We start from the raw sequence: 26,691 nt of genomic DNA, 5'->3' as shown, positions 1-26,691 counted from the left end.
ATGGCGGGGCGGGCGGGCGCGCGGTGGCTGTGCGCGGCGGCGGTGCTGTGCGCGGCGGCGGAGCTGTGCGCGGCGGCGGAGCTGCGGCTCACCCTGCTGCACACCAACGACGTGCACGGGCGGGTGGAGGCGCAGGGCGCGGGCCCGCGGAGCTGCGCGGCCGCGGAGGGGGCGGCGGGATGCTTCGGCGGCGTGGCGCGGCGGGCGGCGCGGGTGGCGGCCGAGCGGGCCGCGCACCCCAACGTGCTGCTGCTGGACGCCGGGGACCAGTACCAGGGCACGGTGTGGTTCTCCCGCTTCAAGGGCAGGGAGGCGGTCCACTTCATGAACCTCCTGCGCTACGATGCCATGGTAAAGCGGGCCGGGGGCACGGCGAGCGGCTCGGGGGGGGCTTCCCCCGCCTTGGGTGCTGGGTCTGTTCCTCCCTTCCCTCCCCCTCTGCCGGGTTTGGTTTTTTTTTTTTTCTTTTTTTTTTTTTTCCCCCTCCTTGAGTGCCTAGCGTTGCATGGCAGAAGGCTGTAGTCGCGCTAAAATCGTGGGCAAAGGCGGCCAGGAGGTAAGCAAGGAGAAGAGAAAGGATGCGCTAGGTGACGGGCAGCCGGCCGGATGAAGTCATGAGCTGGCAGCCCCACGGGCAGCCAGAAACCGGGAGCTGACGCCAAGGCTACCCGGAGGAAAGGACAGGGATGCAGTGGAAGAGCTCCCCTTGGGAGAGGCAGGGGGTTGGGGCGGGCGGGGGGCTGGACGGGCTCTGTTGGAGAGGGATCGGCAGGAGCATGGAAGCGAGCCCAGCAAAAGCTGGGCGAGGAGCCTGGTCTGCGACGGGGGGGTTAACCCTGGCCGAGGCTCCCAGCCTGCCCTGCCGGCTTTGATCCTGTGGGAAGGGACAGATGGCACACGTCGGCAGTGCTGGTTAGAAGCGTGAGGATTTTTTAGTTTTCATCAGTCCCACCCTGGTCGTGTCCAGTCCCACCAGAGCTGTGGTCATGACAGGGTGTGTGCGAGTGGCCCAGGGACTGTGAGAGCACATCTATGAGGGAGCTCTCTTGAGAGGCGGCCGGTCCTGCACTTTTGTCTCTTTTGGTCGTCCAAGTGCTGACAGGAAGGTAGAAGAATTTCAGACTGATATTGGGGGATGTCACTCCATGTCCTTAAATCTTTTGCCTCAGGGCAGTAGCCTATTAATATATAAAAATATATAATATATATTTTTGTGGCTTATTTTGCTTGCGTAGAACCCCAGAAAGCAGGAGAGAGATAGAAGTTATGTTTGAGAGTGACTGCTGTTTGAGAGTGACTGCATATTTATTTCATCCTTGTTGACAGCTTGAGGGGAATATCTTCTGTGCATATCACATCCTTTGTCTTCATCTTTTTTGCTTTCTCTGGAAAGGACTGCACTTTCCTTTCCCAGTAAAAATGGTTTCACCCATTTCTTCCCTCTGCCTCAGAACAGCTACGGAAGGGAAGGGGATGCCCCAGTGCACTCCCCTAGGCTAAACACGCTTCATACCAGACAGACAGGTCTGTGAAGGGTACTGCTCCTTGTCCACGTGGGTGAAGAACGGTTTCCTAATCGTAAAAATAACATTAACAGGGTTTTTCCTCCCAGTGGTGACAGGGAGGAGTGTGTGCATTCAGGACTCATCCTCACTGAGAGCTGGGGAGCGCTTTGGGGTTCTGCAGTGCAAAAATAGCTCAAGGTGGTTTTTCCTACCTTTCTTTCTTCCCAAAGCTTGCTGCTGGCTGTCATTTCTCAGCCTTGGGTTTGCTGGTTTGACTGGTTCATGGGCAGGCTGGGAGCTTGTACAGTTCCTGATCATACCACAATAAGAAATTCTTTCAGGCAAAATCAGCAGTGTTGAACTAGTGCTCAGTTTTAGAAACATGTTATGTAGGAAGCATCTGCTGACTGTTTAGGAGATCCCATGACCTTTTTTATCAGAATAAGATGAAAAAATAATTCCACACCATACTGGATAGCCAGAGGCTTGTACTGGATGCTAATGCCTTAGGTGAAGTAGTCAACCACTTGCTGTATGTGGAGGTGCTGCATATTATAGTTTGAATATTGGCAGTGGATAGAAGGGGACAGGATAGACTGAGAAGCCACAGAGACTTCAGCACCTTTCTGTGCTGCCAAAGAGCCTGAGGACAGATGCTGAGTGCTGGGCAGTGCTGCAGCATCCTTTTCGATTCTTCTGCCCATGGACCATGGGGACCATGCACTGGGGATGGTGGCTTGGGAGTGGGGGTGCACAGGGAGTAAGGTAAGAGCCACACTTCTGAAGGGTGAGCTAGTGTTTCTTTAAGCAAAATTTGGGAAGTCACAGCCTTAACAGAAGGGGTGGGGATTACCGAAATGGTTAGGAGTGAGATACAGGAGTAGGATTACAAACAGGATGAAGGAGGGCACATGAGTCACAAAAGTTGTTAGAGGACGGGGGCAGGAGCCACAGGAGGATTTAGGGCAGCCTGGCAGCATTAGATGTTTGTTCCACGAATGCAACAAATTTCCTTTCTTAGGTTTGCCCTTTTCTCATTTATGCCCATTATCACCTCAAGCCTATTTTCTCCATATTACCTAGGTATTGCCTTCCAAATTTTCTTGGCACTAGCCTTGCTTTATGGTGTAATTGACACTGAAATCCAAATTAAGCATTGCAAAGGCAGTAATTGGAAGGGTAATAGAAGTCTTCTAGTTTCACTTTTAAGCTGCATCCTTCTGTTAATTTGTATCCTGATTTTGAAATATTTTTAATCTGTTTTCTTGTGAAAAGGAGGATTATATGATCATATGCTATGCACCTGAATATTTCTGTTTATTCCCCCTTGTGACTTACACTTATGCTGGCCAATGGATTCAGATTTGGTGAAGGGATATTGCACAGGCAGAGAGTCCTAGAAGCTCTGGGCGTAAGGGTACTTAGGTAGAGTACAGGAACCCCAAATGCTCCACATCTTCCTCCCCAGAGAAGGAGCTGCATCAAAAATAAAACTATATTATTAGCCACTAGTGATTTCTCATGAACAAGAGACTTTATAACCACCCACACCATGGGAAAAGTTTTGAGCAAAGCCTTTATCTTAATGGACATGAAATAACCCAAATGCAACATACAAAGCCAAGAGAAACAAGGTTTCGTAAGTGGTTGGTTGTTTTTTTTTTTTTTCACAACAGGCTAATAGCAGCTACATCCAATTCAAATTCTTATTTCATTTACAACCTTTTTTTTTGGGGGGGGTGTTAATTGCATATTTCGGATGAAGGCATATGCGTCAGACAAAAGGGCATAGGTTGTTACCATTCTGAGGTGCTCTACCAGTCTGTGGACATCTTTTCAGAACATCAGTCAACATCAACATGAGTTTCCTTAGAATGTTATTCTTTTTTTAAAATTATTATTTATTTTTTACAGCAAATTAGATTGCAGTTAGAATACGGTTAGAAATGCAATATAGTTGGAATGCATTGTGTCTTCCCAAGTCAGGATTTTCTTAAAGATAGTTCTCGGTTCTTTTGGAAGACTGCTGCAGCAGCATTCAAACAATTTGGCTCCTTCCCTGGGGTGTGAGTAGTGTTCTCACTAGTGTCACTGGGAGCAGCTGGTTGCCAATGCAAGTTACTGCCAATATCCTGATTGTTCCTCAGGGCCATTGACTGCCTGCCTGTAGGGATCAGAGGAGTCAGGAGTCTTTGTCTCCTCCAAAAGAAAGACACTGCCAATCAGTTGATTGAAATACTGAGCTTCCATGCCTGTAGCAGCTTCAGGGTCCTCTTTGGGTTGGAACAATATAATCTGTTTGGGGAATAAAAGTTGGAAAAAATGCATAGGGGTTGTTTATCTAAGTAGAGCAGAGAGGTATGTAAGTCTTTTTAGATGATGAATGCGACTTTCCCCACTTAATCTTCAGAATGAAATTATGAGCACACTTTTGTCTGGAAGAGTTGGCCCATTGGCTTTAGCACCCCTTTCATGCTCTGCTCCAGTTGCCACCTGAAAACTTGCACCAAGTTACCATGTACCAAGTTACGCTATTACCCCATTTCTATAGATATATCTTTTCCTTCATTAACACCTAAATATGCTACAAGGTTCTTGTATATATTGTGGTTCTGCAAAGTTGCTGTCTGTGGAGGTTTTGCTGGCTATCGCCAAACTTGCAGCCACAGGCATGTGGCAACTTAGGCTGAGAATGAAAAAGGGGAGGGTAGGAGGAAGTTCCATGGTCCTTTAGGGTAAGTCCATTTTTGTCTGCTTAACCAACCTAGAACAACTAAACATTCCCATCTTGTTGGTATTAACTTGCTAAAAAATGAACTGGACTGCTTGTTTTGTGTGATAGCCTTAGCACTTCACAGTGTTTACGCACACACTTGCATGTGTGCGCACACATCTACTATGGATTGTCTATGGAGATCCTCCCTAGTTGATAAACGTTAGAGCTTCCACTAGGTAATGATACTGATGATGGCTAGAAAATGATATTTTCTTGTTACATGTTAAAGCGCACAAGAACTCTTACTAAATGTGAATTAAATATGTTTTAAAATGTGTAGTCCAAGCACACTCTTAAAATGCATGCTTTATTTAAAGATAACAAATATTGTCATCGTCATTTAACATTTTCTTCCGCATTTTTTTAAACAATGTATTTTCTGTACACAAAATACATGTTTTCCTTTGTGGTTATTGTTAATCCTCTTTCTTGAAGTTACAGGATGAAAAACCAGAGGGTTTTAATCTGGTATATGATTATAAACACTTATTTAGACAGGTTTTAGATTTCAACTTTCACATCTGTATTGATGTAAGAGAGTCTGAAAAGCAAAAACTGAAACCTAAAAAAAAATTAGCATTTCTGTGTTCATGAGAAACAGGAATGTGCTGTTATAGACAAGATAGGGTTTTCTTCCCTAGAACATAGCCTTTGTTTTCTCAAACATACCTTGTATATAATTTATGAGAATATTTAGACTGAATATTGGAGGTAGAGTCTTATATTTTCTTCTTGCTTTTCACAGGCTTTGGGAAACCATGAGTTTGATGAAGGTGTGAGTGGATTATTGGATCCTCTTCTTAAAAATGCCAATTTTACAATCCTGAGTGCAAACATTAAGGGGAAAACCCCATTAGCGAACAAAATGATGGAGTATGTTAATCCTTTTAAAATAGTACATTTTGACTCAGAGTCAGTAGGAATTGTTGGCTATACTACAAAGGAAACTTCTTTTCTTTCACAGCCAGGTATGTTTTCTTTAGTATTTAAGTTTATATCCTTTGTTATTATTTTATTACTTGCCCGCTTGTTTGAATCCAAAGATGAATGTTTTCAGCTGAAAAGTGAGAAGTTTGTTGTTTTATCAGTATATACTTGTATTATTCAACTTTGTAACCACCTGATTTTTAAACTGGAGAAGGCTTGTTAACATTAAAAGACATTTTCATAGAGACCTGAGTTACTTGGCATCCCTGAATTATCTAAGAATATAAAGTCAGTGAGATTGTAGAAGAGCTGGGGGGGCTTTGGGGTTTTTATTGTTGTTTGGGTGTTTAGTTTTGTATTCTTTTATTGTTATTTATCCATATAAACAAATGTTAAAACATGAATACAGCTTGTCTCTAGCGTGAAATGTGTTCAAACCAAGACATTTCTCTGTGTGTTGAAATTTTGCTCTTGGATGCCTCCATGCTCAAGTCCTAGTAAAAGCAAGGAGAGCTTCATATGTGTTTTTGAAGCAGAAGTTGCCCAAGATGCTTTTAGCCTCTGAAATATTTCCAGAAATTAGACAACAGAGGAACACCCATTCAGCTTTTACCACAATTGCTTCATTCATGAGTAAAATTAGAATTGAGGAGGAAAGATTTATCAATTTCTGACTATTTTTTCCAACATCTAAGGGGTTTTGGTTTGTTGAAGCTTTTTTTTTTAGTAAAATAAAATGGTCTACTGGAATGAGAAACACATTTAAATCAGCTGTAGGAGTTTTTGGAGTCCTTTCTTTTTTCCCCCCAGCGAACAAGAAAATTGATGTGTATTTTGTGTAGGCAATAGAATTTCACCTGTGCCTGAGGAAATGAGGATAGGATATCATCTGACATCATGCCAAGTTTGAAAAATGGACAGACAGCCAATATTGTTCTTCATTAAGGATTAATAAAATAGATCTCAGCGCTTCTTCCAAACAACTGTGTTGGTGCAGTGAGGTCATCAAATTAACTTTCTTGCAAATATAATTTAAATTTCTTGCAAAAATATACTAGAGGACAATCTAGATAGTGTTGTAATGATTCTCTGAAGCATTTAAATACATTTCCGGTAACATCTAGACGTCATATTGAATGCCTCAGTATGCTGAGACATTATAGCAGAAACGACAAGTAGAAAAAAACAGTGTTAAAAGGGAAGTCTTGTTAGATCCATAGGTGGAGCTGAAGCAGCCCTAGGTTAAGTGTAATTGAGCAACAAGCAGGGAGATTCTAACAGCAACATTTATAGTGATCAGAGTTTTTGTAATCTTCCGCTTTGCCTTCTCAGTGTGTGGAGGAACATTTGGAAGCTTTGAAAATGTGAATTCAGGATATGTTAATGTAACTCAGTGACTATATATCACCCATGACATAGCAATCCTTCAGAGTGATAAACTCATGGCAGAGGTGGGTCGGTGGCAAAATAATTATCAACCTAATTCCTTAATTCAATGAATAAGATACATTGCGATTTTTAAATTCAGCACCTTGCTTATCTCTACACCTTCCAGATGATTAATTTTTCTTAGACTCTGCAGCAATTGCTTTGGCATGCTGTACGCTCTTAGGACATTCTGAAGGCTTCAAAATAGGAACCTTGAAAATGCTGAAACATGAATTCCTACATGACTACTTTCATGGACATCTTTTATGAGTGTGATTTCTTCTATTGTTAAATCTCAGTAACTTCCACACAGTTATGACATTACAGCTCGTACTTTTCATAGTCTGCTTAAAACAGCTATCAACATATTTGAACAGAGCATAAAGTCCTTGAATCTCAGTGTTTGCATTGAGAAGGAACAATTGATCTCTGCTGAAGGTACTGTTAATGTTACTGTTTGGAAGCGACAGGAATGGGGAACTCTTAGCACAATTTATAGATTATAGCCAATTGGCAGTTTTGCTAAAGTTCTCCTCTGTTTTGCTGTATACAGCTGTCAGCTGAATACCCAGCCGGTTTTTTCCACATCCTGCAAGAGTTGTTTATAACTTGGCACATGGACAGAGTTGTCTGTGTTTTCGCTTTGCACTGATAATCCCAAAACCATCTTTGTAGTATTTGATGGTACCAGCTCACTTGTCATAGAATCATAGAATCATAGAATCATAGAATCATAGAATGCTTTGGGTTGGAAGGGACCTTTAGAGGTCATCTAGCCCAACCCCCCTGCAGTGAGCAGGGACAGCTTTAACCAGATCAGGTTGCTCAGAGCCCCATCCAACCTGACCTTGAATGTTGCCAGGAATGGGGCCTCTACCACCTCTCTGGGCAACCTGTTCCACTGCTTGACCACCCTCATTGTAAAAAATTTCTTTCTTATGTCTAGTCTAAATCTATTCTTCTTTATTTTAAATCCGTTATTCCTTGTTCTGTCACAACAGGCCTTCCTAGAAAGATTGCCCCCATCTTTCCTATAGGCCCCCTTTAAGTACTGACAGGCTGCAATAAGGTCTCCTTGCAGCATTCTCTTCTCCAGGCTGAACAACCCCAACTCTCTCAGCCTGGCCTCGTAGGAGAGGTGCTCCAGCCCTCTGATCATTTTTGTTGCCCTCTTCTGGACCCACTCCAGCAGGTCCATGTCCTTCTTGTGCTGAGGGCCCCAGAGCTGGACGCAGTACTCCAGGTGAGGTCTCACCAGAGCAGAACAGAGGGGCAGAATCCCCTCCCTCGACCTGCTGGCCACGCTGCTTTTGATGCAGCCCAGGATGCGGTTGGCTTTCTGGGCTGCAAGTGCACACTGCTGGCTCATGTCCAGCTTTTCATCCACCAGTACCCCCAAGTCCTTCTCTGCAGGGATGCTCTCAATCACTTCATCCCCCAACCTGTACTGATACCGGGGGTTGCCCTGCCCCAGGTGCAGGACCCTGCACTTGGCCTTGTTGAACCTCATGAGGTTCACACAGGCCCACCTCTCCAGCTTGTCCAGGTCCCTCTGGATGACATCTCATCCTTCTGGCGTGTCAACCGCACTACTCAGCTTGGTGTCATCTGCAAACTTGCTGAGGGTGCACTCGATCCCACTGTCTATGTCATTGATGAAGATGTTAAACAGCACGGGTCCCAGTACGGACCCCTGAGGGACCCCACTTGTCACTGGTCTCCATGTGGACATTGAGCCATTGACCACGACCCTCTGGATGTGACCATCTAGCCAATTCCTTATCCACCAAACAGTCCACCCATCAAATCCATACCTCCCCAATTTAGAGAGAAAGATGTTGTGGGGGACCGTGTTGAAGGCTTTACAGAAGTCCAAATAGATGACATCCATTGCTTTTCCCTTGTCCACTGATGCAGTCACTCCTTCATAGAAAGCCACTAGGTTGGTCAGGCAGGACTTGCCCTTGGTGAATCCGTGCTGGCTGTCTCGAATCACTTGCTTTAGTTCTGCAATGGTGTTGTAAACCCCACAAAACAGTTAATGTCTTTATCTGTCCTGAGAGATGCTACATACACATTTGGTGCTGTGAAATAATATAACTCATTTTGTCCACCGTCTTTTTGTATAAGGTGGAAACCCAAAGCTTCTTACTCTATAACCCTACAGGCAGCAAAATATTTACTAAAACTATCAAACTGGCAGAGTTTTCTAACACAGAATTTAAAATTCCATTTGTTCCAGTTTATTCTGGCTAGCTTGCGTAATATTTTTAACATGCCACCAGTTCTTTTTCCTTGTTCATTTATAGAACAGGTTGGATGTTTTATCTGAAAGTCTACCCCATCTAAAAAGAGAAGAGGATGTCACATCAGTTTAATGCCTTGAAGTGAAATACTGACACGAGCAATAACTAACTTGTAAATAAGCACTTTATTTTGATTCATATTGTTTTGAAAAATGTGCAGTTGAGTGCTAATATACTCAATATACTGCTTTTTGCCTGGTTTCTTAGAGAAATGAGTGCTGTGTAATTGCTCTTATAGTCCCCCACTGTATAACTTTTGAACCTGCTGGCCCATTTCGGCTCAATTAGATCAAGTGCTGAGACAACTAGGATACGAAGCTGTGTGAGATGCTACGGCTAGGTCACAGAAAGGGGGTGCAAGAAGCCCCTGCAGCTCCCAAGCAGGAATCCCTTTCTGAGGGCGAGGTGGGCAGCACACAGTTGCTGGGCGGGCAGGTTGGAAGTGCCACTGCCTGCCCCAGTGCCCGTGCCTGCCTGTGCCCTGTGGTAACAGTCCCGGGAGAGAGATGGACTTACTGGCATGGGACAGGCCTTGTTTTCCCTCTCATTATGAAAGTAGATTGGTTTGTTTTATTGTGAGTTGAAGATTAATAATAATATGTCTTCAGCGTACACAGCATTGTAGGCTGCAGTGGTGTAGAGGGGTAACAGAGCTGGTGCTGATGGGGAGAGCTTGGTTATCATGGGCCACCAGGCTGCATGCCATGGGCGAAGTTAGCCTGCAGGCAAGTGTGTGCTAGCACAGCTAGTCAGCAGCTCACTCTTGCTCTTCGTTTAGAGAGCTCGGCTCTGTTACAGAACTGGCCCCTGTACCGTGGTGTGCATGGCCGTTGTAGATGGTCCATGAGAGGTGAAATGAGCATGTGAATGGCCTGCTTTCAAGGAACATTTCTCAGACTTCTCCCTTTGCTAGTAGCTCTGCATCAGGCCCAGCTTCTGTCAAGCACAAGGATGTACAAAGAGGGGCTGAAGCTGGTGGCTTCCTTCAGCCTGGAGAAGGAAACCTAAGGGGGAACTAAGTGCAGCGTTACACTGTCTTAAGGGGGTTTATAGAGAAGACAGGGAGGGACAGACTCTTCCCACAGGGGCACAGAGAAAGGACCTGAAACAATGGGCTCAAGTAGCACCACAGGAAATTATGGTGGGACATAAGGAAAAAATTTGTCACAGTAAGAGCAATTAAGCCATGAAACAGGTTGCCCAGGGAGGTTGTGGAATTTCAGCTTGCTCGGACAAGGCTCTGAGCATCCTTGTCTGGCTTTGAGGTCCTGCTTTGATCTGTTTTTGGAGGTCTAATGGCCCCTGGAGGTCTCTTCCAACCTCAGTTAACTTACAACCATTTGAATCTGAGAAGAGGTCCACAGGAAGAAAATGTGGGGATGCACTGCACAATTCAGTCTGCAATGTGTGGTACAGAAATTCCCTCTGGCAGTAACAGAACTATTCAGTGGGTGTGGTGGTGAACCAATTTATGTAACCCTCTTTTATCTCTTCCATTGTAGCAGCTTCCTCTTCATTTCCTGAGACATTTTGCACTGGATTGTGAATTCGTTTCACTTCTCCCTTTGTTATGAAATAACGTAAATCTTTTGACTTTAAAGGCATATTTCAAAATGGTGTGATCAGAAAAATCTGCAGGAAGGAGAGGAATCAGGTAGAAGGGGAATTGGTAGAAATGTTACTCAGTTGCCTTCACTGGGAAGTTTAGGATTACAGTTTGTTGACTCTGTTCTTAAAACTTTGTCAAATCAATTTGCCTGTTACATAAAAAGTCCTTTTGCACAACCCAAAACACCGTGCCCAGGATAAAAGTGCATGTTTGTCTAGTGCTCTTGTAACTGTCATGTTAGAATAATTTCAGCAGGCACAGAAACTTTGCAGAAAGATTGTGAGTTTCCCAACGTTGTGGTCCGGAAAGGTTTCTCCTTTCCAGACTTTCCGTTCTTTATGTTCTCATTTCAGAATGGTAGCTCAGTTGTGGGCTGTGCTGTATTGGTGTTACTGAGAATGGTTCACATTAGGTGAGATAATTTGTGTAAAAAGGCAATTCAGAGTTTAGTGCAGGACTTTGAAGAAGCTGCTGTTTAAAGCCTCGGGGGCAAGGGGGAAGGAGGAGATAAGTGTGGAGTAAAAAGAGAGAGATTTAACTCGGGAGAAGATAGAAGATCTCAAAGAAATACAATCTGGGAGGAGAAAAAGCTTTATAGTACAATACAAGTGTTTATACTCAAACATTTATTGACATATTTAGTTTTCTTTCTCTAGTTAAATAATAAAAGCCATTCAATTTTTGATCCTGCAATTGATGTCACTGGAATTTTTTTACAGAGTTACACCTTGTTTAGTATAGGCAAGTACATACGGCTCAATGCAGGAATGTTGTATTAGTCTAAGCACACAGCTGCTCCTGAGAAACTGGAGAATATCAGATCAGATCAGGAGCTTGAACCAACTAAGGGCATTTGAAAGCCACTGATATTCAAAGTTCCATTGATTACACAAAATAGTATCCAATATCAAGTACTATTTTTTTTTAACTAGTAATTGAAGTACTTTGTAAATACATTCGTTTGTGGTTTTGTTTTATTTTTAAGGGGATGATGTAATCTTTGAAGATGAAATTGAAACACTGCAAGTACAAGTGAATAAACTTACCGCTATGGGAGTGAACAAAATAATTGCACTCGGACATTCTGGCTTTACTGTGGACAAAAATATTGCCCAAAAAGTGAAAGGAGTGGATGTTGTAATTGGAGGACATACAAACACATTTCTCTATACAGGTATTTTACTTCTTACTAAAATGTTGCTTCTAAAACAAAGCTGAAACTGTTTCTCTTTAAACTTGGAGAACTTTCACAAATATAGTTTACTGCTGGCTGTACTGGGCCAGATTCATAGCTGGTACCTATTCATAACTTTCATGGAAGAAACTAATTTAAAACAGTCTGTGAGCAAGAAGTGCCCTAACTCACTGGAAGGTTCCTTAATGCTGTGGATGTTCAAGGTGACCTATACAAAGCAGGACAGAGGAACAAAGGTAGTAGTACCGATAAATTACTGCCAAACATATTGTACCTGTTTCAAGCTCATGCATATAAAGGAGTAAATAAGATGTTTACATTTAAACTTGTATGTGACTTGACAAAAAAATCAATCATATAACACTTTGAAAGTGATACCAATGTTCATTTTCCGTAGAATCTGATTCTGTATTCACAGGTCTCCATTAGCTCTGCCATTAAAAAACTTTTCCCAAGTTTCCTCTGTCTTTTTCAGTCCATCTTTTAATCTCTGACTTTATTCTTCTTTTCCCTAGAGGTAGACATAATTCCAGAGATAAACATTGTTGATCTGATTTCTTCTGCAGCAATGCCACTTTAGGCAAAACCTTCCTTCAGCAGCCTCTCCAGTGCTGCTGCCTACCATGTGCCAGGACAAAAGTAAAAGAAAGGCTGGGGTTTTTCACAGCCATCTGTCGTGGTTTAACCCCAGCCAGAAACTAAGCACCACGCAGCCACTCACTCAGTCCCGCTACCCTGATGGGATGGGGGAGAGAATTGGAGGAGTAAGAGTGAGAAAACTCCTGGGTTGAGATAAGAACAATGTACTAATTGAAATAAAGTAAAATAGTAATGATAATAATAACAATATAATAGTCATAATAATAATATACAAAGCAAGTGATGCACAATGCAATTGCTCGCCACCCGCTGACCAATACCCAGCCAGTTTCTGAGCAGCGATCGCTGCCCCCCGGCCAACTCCTCCCAGTTTCTATACTGAGCATGATGCCGTATGGTATGGAATAGCCCTTTGGTCAGTCTGGGTCAGCTGTCCTGGCTGTGCTCCCTCCCAGCTTCTTGTGCACCTGGCAGAGCATGGGAAGCTGAAAAGTCCTTGACTAGCATAAGCAGTACTTAGCAACAACTAAAACATCAGTGTGTTATCAGCATTGTGCTCATACTAAATCCAAAACACAGCACTATGCCAGCTACTAGGAAGAAAATTAACTCTATCCCAGCCGAAACCAGGACACTGTCAAAGATAGCTCATTAAATTTAGTAGAAACTTCATTAACTGGTTGAGACTGTAACAGGAGCTTTCTGTAACTTTCAGCGAAATTTCCGTTGTGCCCTAGTCACAGGAATAGCACCATGTACCCTGGGAACTTAACCACTTCAAGGTTTTGCACTGTCCATTTCATCCTGGCCTCTCCCTACTCATCTCTTCTCCCTTTCTCATGCCTTTTTCATCTTATTCAGGCTCTCACCTTTTACTATCCCACTTGTTAAAGGGAAACAATTGCATGCTACAGTTACACATTAAACAGTTTGGAATATCTCTTGAATTCGGCCTCAGGGAATAACTTTGATCACTAAGCTGGAGCCACAAAGCATTTGCACACCTACCTACAAGTCAGAGGCCACAAACACTAAGCACAGGGGTGCAGCAAAGGAGTGGCCAAAGTGGAGCAGGGGACAGGACCGTCCATCCCAACGTCTTGTCTCCAAGAGTGACCAAGGGAGGATGGTGAGGGAAGAGTGGACAAGCCTGTGGAGACGCTGTACTCAAATCTGTCCCCGTCTCCCACCAGCTTGCAGCTCAGGCACTTCCCAGGCCAGAAGTGGTGTCTTGGTATTTACTAGTTCCCACTGGAACTTCTCTTCCCTGAACTTGCCCCATGTCCCCTTGAGCCCCTTCAGCCTTCACAACAGCTGGTGGCAGGGTGTTCCACCACTGACCTGTGCATCCTGCAGAGACCTTGGTCTTTTGTCTGTGTGCGGCCTGCTGCCCACTGATGGTATTTTTCAGCAGTTTTATTGAATTATTTTTGAGATGGGAAAACCAAGGATGCACACAGTATTCAAAGTGTGCATTCATTGTGGGTTCACACAGTGGAATTCGAATTCTTTTGCACAGGCTTGTTGGCCAATGCCTGTGGAGAGTTTGTGCCTTGAAGTGGTAGCCATAGTAGTCAAAATGCCTTATTTGGTGTGGTCCAAAGAGATGCAACTGTTCACAATTTGGAATTGTGATCTGAAGTGCTCCAGGAGTTGAGATATCTGAGTTCATATCCTATCTAGATCTGTAGGAGTTCACATGCACATCTCTTGTCATCCCAGAGAGTACCCCACTGTCAAACTAGACTAGGTCAAGCTGTTCCATCTCTCCCCATTTGAAGCTGTTCAGGATTCACAAGGCCAGAGAGAGCACATAGCATGGGATTCTGCAGCCTTCAGGTTAAAGACCTCAGCTGGAAGTGGGTTCTGGTCTCTTTTCCAAGGGCTGTATTGTTTTGATTAAACAAGTCTGTCTTACTTTTTTCTTAACACTGGAGAAGTGAGAAAGATAAAAAATAAGAAGAAATATCTGGGGGAAATACACAAAGAAAAAATGTATCCACTTATTTAGTCAAAATATGTTTTTTGACAGAATGTGGCCTCAGTGTGTAATTTTTATTCCAAGTGCTGAGAAGCACTTGCTAATCCATCCAGGAGCACCATGAGTGCATTTGTAAACCATTCCCTTCTGAGTCAAAGCCATCAGCCAACATTCACAATGAAATAGCCACATCTGTGGAGGTGATTTGACTGCAGAGTAAGACATCTAATTTTAAGTGTCTGCGTGTGTGTATCTATGTGTACATTAAGCCTATAAGCTTTCATTCAAATCAAGAGATGTAATCAATAACTGGCAGCAGAATTTGGGAGAATGTTTCAGCTTAGTCTAAGTAGAGATGTACCAGCTGGTCAACTGAATCTCTGGCTGTCATGGCAGTTGAGAGACATGGTGCCCATGCAGACACCTCCATAGAGATATCTTAATGTAAGGGACTCGTCTTGGACTAGTCAAACCTATCTGTCTCCAAGACATTTGCAAATCTGCGGTATATCCACAGAGTATGTGGCAAATGTTGTCTTGATTTGTTCAGGCGTGCTTTGGGTTTGTAGAACTGATCCAAACAGTAATGGTAGTTTTAGGTTAGAGCATTTTAATTTCTGGTTTTCATCAGAAAGGATGTTCTGAGAACACAGTGTGTTGGCTAAAACAAGGTAAGGAAATAGGAAAGTGTTACAGGTTCTTCGGTTACCAATATGAATTTGTGCCTTTGTAATGAAACAGCATCTCACACTTCGACTGAGATGTGTGCATGAATTCTAGTGCTGTTTTCTTTGGGGATAAGATGCATTGAAAAGTCTTGTCATTTCAGAAGGAACACGTCTATCTTACAACAGCACAATGTTGTAGTGATAATTAATCCTCTAAGAAAGTATCAGTATCAGAGAGTATTTCTTCAGAAAGCAAGAAATTAATAAGGCTCTGGACAAGCACATGCGCGGCTGATGTAAACTAAAATGATGCGTAACTTTATAAAAGCATAACTTTCTCTTGCTAATGCTCTGTTCATTCAAGGACTACACCAGGGCAGGAGATCAAAACCGATTCCTTTTTCAGTTCCAGAAAACACAGAGCCACTTTTGCATGCATAAATACTGCAAGGTTCTCATTAGCTACAGGATTTCTTCAATTCTTCCCAAATTAAATATCCAGTAGTGCTCTTCACCAAGAAACCAACTCTGTTGGCCAGGCTGAAAGTAGAAAAACTAGTTCTCTGGTAAATTTGGTTCAGCTTGTAATTCATTACAGCCCTGGAGGAGGGATTAGAGATAAACATGAATTGTACTGGAGTTCTAGGAGGGACATTTGTCATGCTGCTTATTTATCCCAGGATTTCATACTATGTAAACAACTGTAAATGGAAGGAAACCAGTTGTTCTGTGAGCAGTGGAAGTGCCTTCCTCCAGATCCACATCCTCTGCGCCCACTCCCCCATGCCCCCACCCCACCAGCATCCCAGCTCTCGCCGACACATGGATGGGAAATGCTGCCAGCTTTGGGACAGGAGCGAGCAGCAGGCGTTGAGGGGGCTCTGCAGTGGGACCTGCCACGCAGCACGCGATGCCTCTCAGACCTGCCCGACCTTGGTCTTTGCTGACGGTGGGGTAGAAATACTGACGGGAATAACAGGTCAAGGAGATAGGGAGATAATACTGTCAAGGAGACAGGGAGAAGGCTGGTACCCTTGAGACAAGAGCTGTGCTGCCTAGTTTTATTTGCTGCTTTCCTCCCCTGTGTAGTTTCTTAATCCTGTGGTAGCCTATGCCAGTTGAGCTGAGATCTCTTTTCTCTGTAAATGCCTTGCTTTAATCTATCTGTTTCCAAGTCCTACATCTAATCACCCTTCAAGCTTTGCAGGTTGATAAGAGTTTTAAATCCATGACCACATAACTCTAATGCTAACGAAGTTTGCTTTTGCAGAGGGTTTGCAGCCTGTCTGAAATTTTGGAGGCTGAGTTTGGTATAGTAAAAAAAAAAATCAGTTGGGTGTATGCACAAATTCACAAAACTGCTTGTAGGTATTCTGACTGCATATTATCAATAAAAAGAGTTTAGACTTTTTCATATCAGGAAGTCTTATGTATGTTGTACTAACATTCTCATTTTCTATCTATCTGGTGCAGAATAATGTAGTGTGAAGGCTTAACAATAAAGTTTTCAGCGAGAGGCTGATATGTGTGCATTACTGAGAGGTTTAAATTGAAATAATTGGAATGAAAAGTTCCTTTGTTGCTATTGTGACATGATGGCATGGAGGAGTGTGCAGTCACAACTTAAAAAACACTGTGGCGGTCATTAGAGCTCATGTCCTGAAAACAACATTGTCTCTTATGAAGTAACATAACTCAACAATCAAATGTGTGCTTGTCATCCAATACATTAATTGTTGTTTCTGCTTAATATCCCACTTGGTTTTTTTAAAGCTGAGAAACATTTGAAATGTCATTCTAATAATTCTTTGAGGGTCACATGAGCTGAAGACCCGCTTTACATGCTTGTTTCACGCAGGCACACCACCCTCTACTGAACAGCCAGCTGGCCCGTATCCATTCATGGTTGACTCAGATGATGGGAGGAAGGTGCCAGTTGTACAAGCTTACGCATATGGAAAATATCTTGGTTACTTAAATGTTACATTTGACAAGAAAGGAAATGTAGTTGAAGCAGTTGGAAACCCCATTCTGCTGGACAGCAGTGTTCCTGAAGGTATGTGGCCTAGACATTTGAATTTGCCTGCAGCGCTCTACTACAATTCAAGTATTATGTTAATTATGTTAAATACACAGTACAATGTCACAGAAGAATTCAGCTTTCTTCCCAAGCTTACAGTTCTCTTTGGCGTAGGGTTCAGGCTGTGTTACAGGTGTACCCATTTGCTTCTGTTTCTCTTTCTGAACAGTGGCCTTTGAATATGCACAAATTCAGTGTATGTTTTTGTCTATTTAAAATCACTAAAAGTCCTTTTGTAGGAACTCAGGTGATGCATTACCCTACCATTTAGTAGAGCCCATTTTAGCTAGCCCTATCATTATGATTTAAAAGATTATTAGGACTAATTTACACTGTTTTGCCAGGGGCTGGGTTCTTCAGAACAGAGTTTAGGGCAATATAGGAAAGTGGAAACGTTGCAGAAAAAAATTGGAATACTCTGGCAGTGTGCAAATGTAATATACAAACCCCACGGCTTCTCGTTTTCAATGCTGAGTGTGTTCAACGTTTCAACTCTGAAACATTTAAAGAACTGGGAGGAGTCGTCTCTGCTGCTTTCTGTTTGTAGCTCTGTCCAAGCTCTGTTACTTGATTTTTGTTGGCTCTGTAATTACCCGGGGCTGGTTCTTTAGTCTTTGTTTCTTGTCCAGTGTTTGCTGTATGAAGCTCTGAGCTTTTATCAGACTTTCTAGGTTCTACCAGAGTATTTGTAAAAGAAATCCTTTCAAAATGATGTGTTTATAGATATTCTTATTTACTATGTTATTCTCGGTGATCTATTAATGTAATGAGATGATGTAAAGAGACTTTACATTCTCTTTCTGATGTCAGTAGAAGTAAAAATTCAGATACATAGGTGTTCTTTCTTCATAAATATTGCTGTTGCTGACAGTTACGTGTCAACTGCTTAAAACTAGTAGCTGATATAAAACACTTGTGACAATGTCTGTCTGTATATACAAGTATCTTTGTACCTATTTTTTTTCTGAAAGAATTAGATTTGCACCTGGCAGACAGATGTGCATAGAGAATTAATTTCTATAAAGGGTTTGTTCCGTGACATTGATATTTGAGCTAGTATTCCTTTTAGCACTACATTAAAGGGGAAGAAGCTACAATTAGGAAAAGAAGCTATAATTAGGAAAAAAAAAAAGCTATGTCAAATAGAGACCAAGCTCACTTGTATATTAAAAATCCTTGTATAGAAGCTCTCATCTGTCAAGGCAGGTGCTAGAAACCCCGTCGGTGAGAGGTTAGAACAGGACTGGGCAAAAATATTTTTCAGTGTTATAGAGGAGATAACCTTGCTGTGGCACAGGAATAGCTCGTTCACTTCATTGTCCTGTCCTGCCTGCTCCCTTTACAGGCTTTATTTGAAGTGAGTGTTGATGTCATGTTGCTTGAAGAGCCTTTAGGGAAAGTGTAACATTTTAGAATCATGAGGAGCAGGGTTTTTTTCCTAAGCTTTGTATTCACTGAAGTGTCATTAATAGGAGATAACGTGCAATGCTTATTTTACACTTTTATACTACTTTATAGATGAACACATTAAAGAAGAAGTGGAAAAATGGAGGAAAAACCTGGGGAATTATTCTAAAGAGATTGGAAAAACTAGTGTTTACCTGAACGGTACAAGCCAAGCGTGCCGTTTCCAAGAATGTAACATGGGAAATTTGCTTTGTGATGCTGTGGTAAGACATTGCCACCACAAGTGGCAATCACATCTAAGTGTTACTCCAGAGCTACCAGGTGAAATGCTCCCAGGCTCCAAACTATCAGCGCACGGGCTCTGCACTTCTTTCCAACACCATAACATCTAGTGTGTCCCTAGAAAGATCTGGCAGAAGCAAGGCTATAACGAATCTGGCTGTATAGAGTAAGGAGTGGTTTATTCTTTGCATATATCCTCATATAGAGAACGACTTGTTCGCAGCTGTCTCTGAAGTTGCAGTTTTAAGAGACACAGCCATCTGATCTAAAAGCCCATTCCTCAAGCAAGGAGGAGAACTCGGCTCCTCTGCCTCTCTCCTGCCCTGCTACCAGTCCCCTGCTCACGGTACTTACCTTCTGCCCCGTCATTACTCACTGGGCTCTGCTGTCACACTTTTTTAATGCACTAGCCCAGGAAAAAAAAAATTCTGGGTAATTTTCTGTCAAATTACTGACATGAATTGTCCCCCTGAAGAGTCCAAAAGGTGCCAGCTGAAGCAAAGGAGGGGTAAAGGCCATACACACAGCCAGGCACAGAAGAGGTGAAAGCCCTCAGCACCCCAGCCCAGAGGGAGCCACCAGCCCCTGCTGCATCCTGACGGGTATCGCTGGGCTTTAACAATCATATAACACCAGAAGGTCTCTACAAGGAGTCACTTCCAGTTTTTAAACTAGCTGGTTTTGATTGTTTTACTCACCCACAGCAGCACCGTTTCCTTTGGGTGCTCCAGGGTAAAACGTTCACTAACGTGACTGTTTCCAGAAAGTAAACATTGCCATAAATGTCCTGCAGCATTGCCACAAAGTCAGGCGCCAATTAATAATCATGACTTTTTATTTAGGTGTGTCCCCCAAAGCTATTTATCCAGTCCATGGGATTGGTTTTCTTGTAATCCTTAAAATAATTCTAGTTCATGGGCTAATTTCCAAATTAGGTTAAGATTTGGGAATTCTGCATGCAGTTCTACTCAAATTGCAGCACCTTGTTTTTTCTTCCTGCTAGACTTTTTAATATTTTTATTTTAAAAATGTGATCAAATGCTTTGGCACTTCTAAAGCTAAAAGAAAGTAACTCTCTAATCTTTCAGAAGTCTGTAGATTTTCTTACTATACATTTTGTCTTGGGAGGTCAAATTCTACTTTAGTTAAATCAATGTCTCTAGACAACCATCTGCAGTCATCAGTAGATACATGGATTACCCTTCATGTTCTTTGCCTTACCAGTTCTACACTTGCTCTCCTGTCTGCTGCCATGCATTCAGGGGTATGAAAGTAAAAACCAGACCTGCCTGTTCCATGGGCTTTAATATTTAGGGTTGTCCTAGGAAATGTACAGATTGAGAAATGTGGAAGATTGATTGATTTGTACTGGGTCAAAACAGAGGTCCATTTAGTTCAGTGATGCTTCTCCAACATTAGCCCAAAATCTCAGAATAAAAGGTTGACAGACACAGATGGCATTTTACAAAGGTCTTTAAAGGAACTCAAATGTGAAATGGCTGTGAAATTGCTAACAGTAGTGTGTGAGCTCTTTATTTTTAAACTGCCTCTATGCTCAGGACTGGAGAGCAGCAAGTGTAGTACCACAATTTAAAAATACTTCTATGGGGAACTGAGGAATTACAGATTTGTAATCCTGATATCTGTTCCAGGCAAATTAGTAAATTAGGGGGTATCGTTCAGACTGAAATCAGCAAACAGAAAAAGATCCATTCATTGATTAAGTATGAGTTACGAACTTAAGAGTATCTCATGGTTCTGGCTGTAGGGAATAACTTTGATCGCTAAGCTGGAGCCACAAAGCATTTGCACACCTACCTACAAGTCAGAGGCCACAAACACTAAGCACAGGGGTGCAGCAAAGGAGTGGCCAAAGTGGAGCAGGGGACAGGACCATCCATCCCAACGTCTTGTCTCCAAGAGTGACCAAGGGAGGATGGTGAGGAAAGCGTGGACAAGCCTGTGGAGACGCTGTACTCAAATCTGTCCCCGTCTCCCACCAGCTTGCAGCTCAGGCACTTCCCAGGCCAGAAGTGGTGTCTTGGTATTTACTAGTTCCCACTGGAACTTCTCTTCCCTGAACTTGCCCCATGTCCCCTTGAGCCCCTTCAGCCTTCACAACAGCTGGTGGCAGGGTGTTCCACCACTGACCTGTGCATCCTGCAGAGACCTTGGTCTTTTGTCTGTGTGCAGCCTGCTGCCCGCTGGCTGGATGCCTGCTGGAGGAGGCCAAGGAGTAGTCCTTGCACTGGAACACTTGGTCGTTGTCCACCCTCTTCACACCACTCATGATTTTATAGGCTTCTCAAATATTTTCCTTCCATTGTCTCTTTACCAGGTCAGACAGTCCAAGCATACATCATCATTCTACATTCAGAAGCTTTTCTGTGTCTGTGACCATTCTTGTCATCCCTGTCTGGATCTTTCTTAGTTTTTCATCATTCTTGAAATGAGAAAACACATTGATTCTTACCCAGCCTCCACATGCCCCCCTTGATTTTATAGACTTCTGTCATGTCCTTCCTGTATTTTCTGTCTTTGTGAGATGGAAGAGTCATAACCATAGTCTTTCCTGTACAGAAATTAGTCCATTCCTTCCATTACCTTTGTTTCTTTTCTTAACCTTTTCCTGTTCTACTCAGTTATTTCTGAAGATTAACACTGTAGGCTTATCATACTTATGCAACTGAGTAAATCCCCAGTCTCCATTTTCTGTACTACTTAGGATGTCTCAAGCAAATATTATCTTGTCCTTGCAACTTGCTTTTGTCAGAGCTTTGCTACTGTTGGAGACACAATGCTGTACAGAGTAGACTTTTGGGTCTCATCTGATACATCTTTTTCCTGTTCCTCCACTCTTCTACATCTTTCTAGTTTGTCAAGACCATTCCAAATATTAAAGATCAGCCTCAGAGAAGCTGAAAACTCTTAATTCCCAAAAATGTACAACAAGAGTTAGATTAATTTATACATTCCCCTACATGTTTTTAATGTGCAGCTATATTTAAGGTCCTCTTCACTTCCCAATTCTCCAAGTATGCTCAAATCGTTTGTCTTTATCACAGTGGTTGGAATCAAAATACCATCCTTCCTTTGTTCAGCTGGCCTTCCCTGGTCATGTCATATACACACAGACTATGGGAGAATCCAAGAATTCATTACAGAAGGCGGCAAATATTTTTTCTTGTTAAAAGTTTAAAAAAAGCAAAATACTTACTGTAATGTTTTTTGCCTTGTTCTGTAATAATTCAGCATTTTGCAGTGGGGCTGAAGGTAATGTCAAAGAAGATATAAGACCTTTCTGTGTCTTTTCAGTCTCAGATTGTATTGGATGTAAATTGCCCGAGCCTAGACTAAGTGAAGATTAAAAAATCAGTTTAAACATTTTCCCTTGGCAGCTTCATGAGAATGTTGGACATCCAGATAGAAAGTCATGGAACCATGTTTCAATGTGCATCCTGAATGGAGGTGGGATACGGTCACCCATTGACGAACAGACCACTAATGGTACGTAAAATTACAAGTGGAATGACAACTTTATCAAGAAGGAAGAATCAAGTTGTTATGCAAGCCTGAACCCAGTGTTAGGTATGGGCTTGTTTTGATGGGATTTGCACAGTGTTTGGAAGTGATTTCAAACTTTCTCAAATGGTTATCCATCATGAGAGCACAACTGCACTGAGGCGGACATTAATAGAAGTTACTAGCATTGTTTGTACATAGTGCTTTTTATAATTTCCTTCTCCTTGCTGCTATGGAACAAAGACAGTGGATATTCTTCACCTCCTACTGTAGAGGTCATACGGTATGGTTGCTGGGAGCCCTCTGTAGTCTGCTGTTATAAGTGAATTCTAGGGTTTTCTGAATGGTAAGGTTTTACAGTTTTTATTTTCCTGATATTGCATAAATGAAAACTGAAACACCTTTTTCAATGTAGCTGAATCTTTCTGTAGGACTATGTGAGTAAATTGGAAAAATTGCCTGACTTTTTGTAAGAATATCTGTTTTTCTTCATCTTCGGTTGGTGGTTTGTAATCTCTTTCAGCAGAGTTATTTGAATAGCAACATCAAACTTGGATTTCTCGATCTTGGTACATGCTGGATGATAAAGACGCAGGTTCTTTGGTTTGGATGTGATCCTCACCTCTACTGGCCCTCACTTCCTCAAATTGTATTTGCCACGTTCCTTGTCAAAAGCGTACTGTGAAACAATCCTAAAATTATATTGTAGACTTAAAAAAAAATTAACGTAAACAAAGTCTCATTCCCCAGGTAGCATTACTGTGGAAGATTTGCTGTCCGTTTTGCCATTTGGAGGTCGTTTTGATTTGGTAAGGGTAAAAGGCTCCACTCTGAAAGAAGCTTTTGAACACAGTGTGCACAGATATGGAGGCGGAAGCGGAGAGCTGCTGCAGGTTGGAGGTATGTTTTCTTCATTTCTCTTCTCAGTTTTCCAAGCCAGGCATCCCTTCTGTTGGCCTTGTTTGTATTGCACCTGGAAGCCACTTTAAGAATGGAAATCAAATCAGCCATACATCCTGGCTCCGTCCCTCATGCGTGCCTGCTAACTGACGCTGTTTATCCCGCGTATGTTTAGTTGAGCTGCTGCAGCACACAGGCCATCGCTGTTCCCTTCAGCAGACAGGATTCCCAGTTGGTTCAGTAACCCGCAATGCCAGCCGTTTAACACTACAATTAACTACAGGAAGATATAATTGAGTGTGGCTGTTATACAGCAATCGCTACAACAGACTCCTGTTTTCAGTTCTTCACTGGCAGCCTACCTGAAGCCCCAAACTGGATGTCTCTGCCAGTTACTGCCAAAGTTCAGTTTATCAAAATAATTTGGTGACATTGTCTAATGATTGCTGACAGTTTTAGAGGTAGTCCAAGTGGGCTATGGAATTGCTCCAGTGAATTTCTAAATATTTTAGGGATAAACAGTTAATATTAAAAACATTCACATTTCTTGAATTGCAGCTCCCTATTTTCATCCAGATGTGAACTAGGCTACAGTCACATTTACTCCCCGTCTCTCTGTGATGCGGTGCAGATGTTATTGTTTATTTAGCAGAAAAGCTGAACTTCAAGGGCAGGGGCTGAGGGATTTCTCCCCCTCCATGCCTCTCCCCCGCCACGTAGCCTGGTGATGGGGGCATTTCCCCACCATGCAATCCCACATCTTGCACACGAGGCAAGTGCTTTCACAAGTTACCACGTTCTTGGGTACCACTAAGGTAAAGCAGCAGCAGCCCCTCTGCTTGCTGCCTTCTCGCAGAAGAAGATAACTAGTTAGCTCTGGAAAGGGTTCAGGACAGAAGATCCAGAGCAGGAAGAGCACCAGGATTGGAAGACCCTCCACGCTTTGGACTAGCTTTAAGTGGCTTCCTGATCAGCAAATTCTTTGTAGTGCTGTTCTGGGGGCCTAACTCTCCCCAGACTTTGACTGAGGAAGGCTTGCAACTAGAAACATTACTGCTACAATGAGTAGAAACCACAACGTTCAGCCTTGGCCTGGCTTGCTTTTTTCAGGACAGTACTTATTATCCATAATAGCTGCTGGGTTAGGGTGGCTGGCTGCCTTTAAAAGAAGTCATGTCAGCCAACAAGACAGTGGAGTGAGAAAGCATATGACTTCAGAAATAAGGGAAGGTATTTTTATCTCACAGCATCCTAGTGCCAAGACCAGTAATTTCCTTCTGTGGAGTAGTGACAAGAAGAGACCAGATGAGCAGATAAGTAACTGAGGTGGGACAGTATTGCAGCAATTCTCTAATCTCATGAATTTGCTTGAATAAAAGTTGATTATTGTGCAAAGAAAATGGAAATTAGCTGGTATCAAACAATACAACCTCTTAGTCACAGAAACTAATATAAAGAATCCATTGAAAATGGTGGAAGATGCTGCTTCTAGCCCTGTATGTTCAATAGGCACTGCATAAAGTGGCATTCAAACATGTATTTTCGTAGGCATCCATGTGGTTTATGATCTCTCCAGAGCCCCAGGAAGTAGAGTTGTTAGCTTAGAAGTGCTTTGCACGGCCTGCCGAGTCCCAGCCTACGTCCCACTCCAGATGGATGAAATATACAACGTGACTCTTCCATCCTATATGTTATTTGGAGGAGATGGCTATCGTATGTTTAAAGACAAAAATCTGGGATACAGTAAAGGTAAGTATGGGCACCAACAGGGTAGCAGACAAATAATTCCTAAAAGTTAAAAGATCTTTTTATATTACAAGTCTCAGATTTTCTGCTTTTATTGGATAGATTAAATTTGCTTCTAACCTGACTGCTCTGGATTGCTAGTTTTTGTTGTAGCCAGCAACTATGTTCTTCTTCAGTTAAATCACAAAAGTCACAAAGAGAAACTGAGCCTTATCAATTCAGCACTGCTTAGAAAGCAGTTCTGAGATCATGATAGATCATGATAGATCATATAGAGAGTACACATTACGTGTACTGCCTTGGACTTGTACTCATTACAAAACAATGCATGAAAAAGGAAGGTATTGTTTTCTTTAGACCTTAAATTTCCACTGTGCAGAAGTATTTGCAAAGACAGAATCGTCACCTCTACTCCTAAAGGACATGCAGCTCAGGCAAGGAACACAGAGGGCAAGCGGAAAGATGCCGACTCGCTCTGCGGGAATTAGCCTGCCCCTCCGAAAGCAGCGGGACTCCCACAAGTTCTGCCAGCAGCAGCACGCAGGGTGCCGGCAGACACCACGCTAGAGAGGTAGAAAGGAAATGTTTTACAGTGCTGTGTTAAGACCCACTAAAGTTGCATGCAAACTGTTAGAAATTCAGCATTCATACAATTGACTTCTGCATCTTTTAGGACAAAGAGAAAATTGAAAAAAATTTTGAGATTAAAATTCATTATTTCTGAAAACACAAATAGGATGTGAAAAGACAAAGATTTTTTTTTTTTAAATAGAGTCTTCTAGGAGCACATCTACATCTTACAGAACTTTAGTTTCATATGTTCTGCTTCTGGATGGTAAAAGCATGCTTTTACCACAAAAATTTTCATTTTGGACCTTTGTTACAGACTATTTTTTTGGTTCTACAGGGTGTTTCAATTTAAAATTGATTCTCACAGGACTGGCATTTTAAATCAAATTTAGCTAACAGCTTGTGAATTTGGTGGAGCTGTAGTTTTCAGTAAGCATCTGTGTATGCAGAAACAAATTCACATAGAGAGAAATCATTAGGAATAATGAAAGGGAACAACTTGAAAGGTTCTGCTAAAGTCTTCCAGTATAGCAGAGGGGCTATAATTTTTTTTAGGATGGAGGTGTTGCACTTCAGGATTGCAAAAACTTGGATCAGAAGGGGCTCGTGACATGGTTGTCACCAGTGATGGAAGAGGTGTAAGCAATAGCTTTGCCAGATATATAGCACTCTGCCTGAAACAGCTAGGAGACTGTCGCAATCTACCTAAATCTGACTGGAAGTTACCATTGTAACATGCAAAACAAACAAAAAGAAGCCAGATGATGGAAAAATAATTCTTTTTTTAGTAAAATATGAGTTGCTACCAAAAATTCTGGCTACAGACCACCTCAAGATGTTTTATCTGTACACAAAAAACAACTCACCACACCCCTACACATCAAGAGATACAGATTCAGAACAGCAAACTGTAGAAAACAGTTTGCTTTAAGACATGAGCTAAAACTGCCGTTTTAGACAGGTTCTTAAATTTTAGTTCAGAGCTTGGCTACTGCAGAGAACGCTGTACCCTTTTTTGTTTGTTTGTTTAGGTGAACCTGATATTGAGGTTGTTTCCCGTTACCTCCAGAGAATGAAAAGAGTTTACCCAGCAGTTGAAGGTCGAATAAAGTTTTCTTCTGGAAGTCTTACTGAGGGAAGTCTTACCCTGATTTCTGTATTGTTCACTGTAACATTCTTGCATACTTGA

General features: G+C 42.3%; 1 protein-coding gene across 1 annotated transcript; it reads left to right on the top strand.

The window, feature by feature from the left end:
- On the top strand, nucleotides 1-26,691 carry NT5E (5'-nucleotidase ecto). Its single transcript, XM_075707728.1, has 9 exons — nucleotides 1-351; nucleotides 5,027-5,249; nucleotides 11,537-11,725; nucleotides 16,854-17,051; nucleotides 18,594-18,745; nucleotides 22,163-22,271; nucleotides 23,037-23,186; nucleotides 24,735-24,935; nucleotides 26,534-26,691. The coding sequence occupies exons 1-9, from the start codon at nucleotides 1-3 to the stop codon at nucleotides 26,689-26,691; spliced, it is 1,731 nt and encodes a 576-aa protein (XP_075563843.1).

Source organism: Pelecanus crispus, chromosome 3 (assembly GCF_030463565.1).
Source record: "Pelecanus crispus isolate bPelCri1 chromosome 3, bPelCri1.pri, whole genome shotgun sequence".
NCBI classification, from domain to species: domain Eukaryota; kingdom Metazoa; phylum Chordata; class Aves; order Pelecaniformes; family Pelecanidae; genus Pelecanus; species Pelecanus crispus.
This window is presented reverse-complemented; position numbering and strand designations above follow the sequence as displayed.

What these genes read in the sequence shown, in the direction of transcription:
- NT5E (XM_075707728.1), top strand. Translation starts at nt 1, where the DNA reads ATGGCGGGGCGGGCGGGCGCGCGGTGGCTGTGCGCGGCGGCGGTGCTG. An exon ending in TTCTTTTCTTTCACAGCCAG is followed by an intron (nt 5,250 to 11,536) that starts GTATGTTTTCTT and finishes TTTATTTTTAAG; the next exon opens with GGGATGATGTAATCTTTGAA. An exon ending in AGAGCTGCTGCAGGTTGGAG is followed by an intron (nt 23,187 to 24,734) that starts GTATGTTTTCTT and finishes GTATTTTCGTAG; the next exon opens with GCATCCATGTGGTTTATGAT.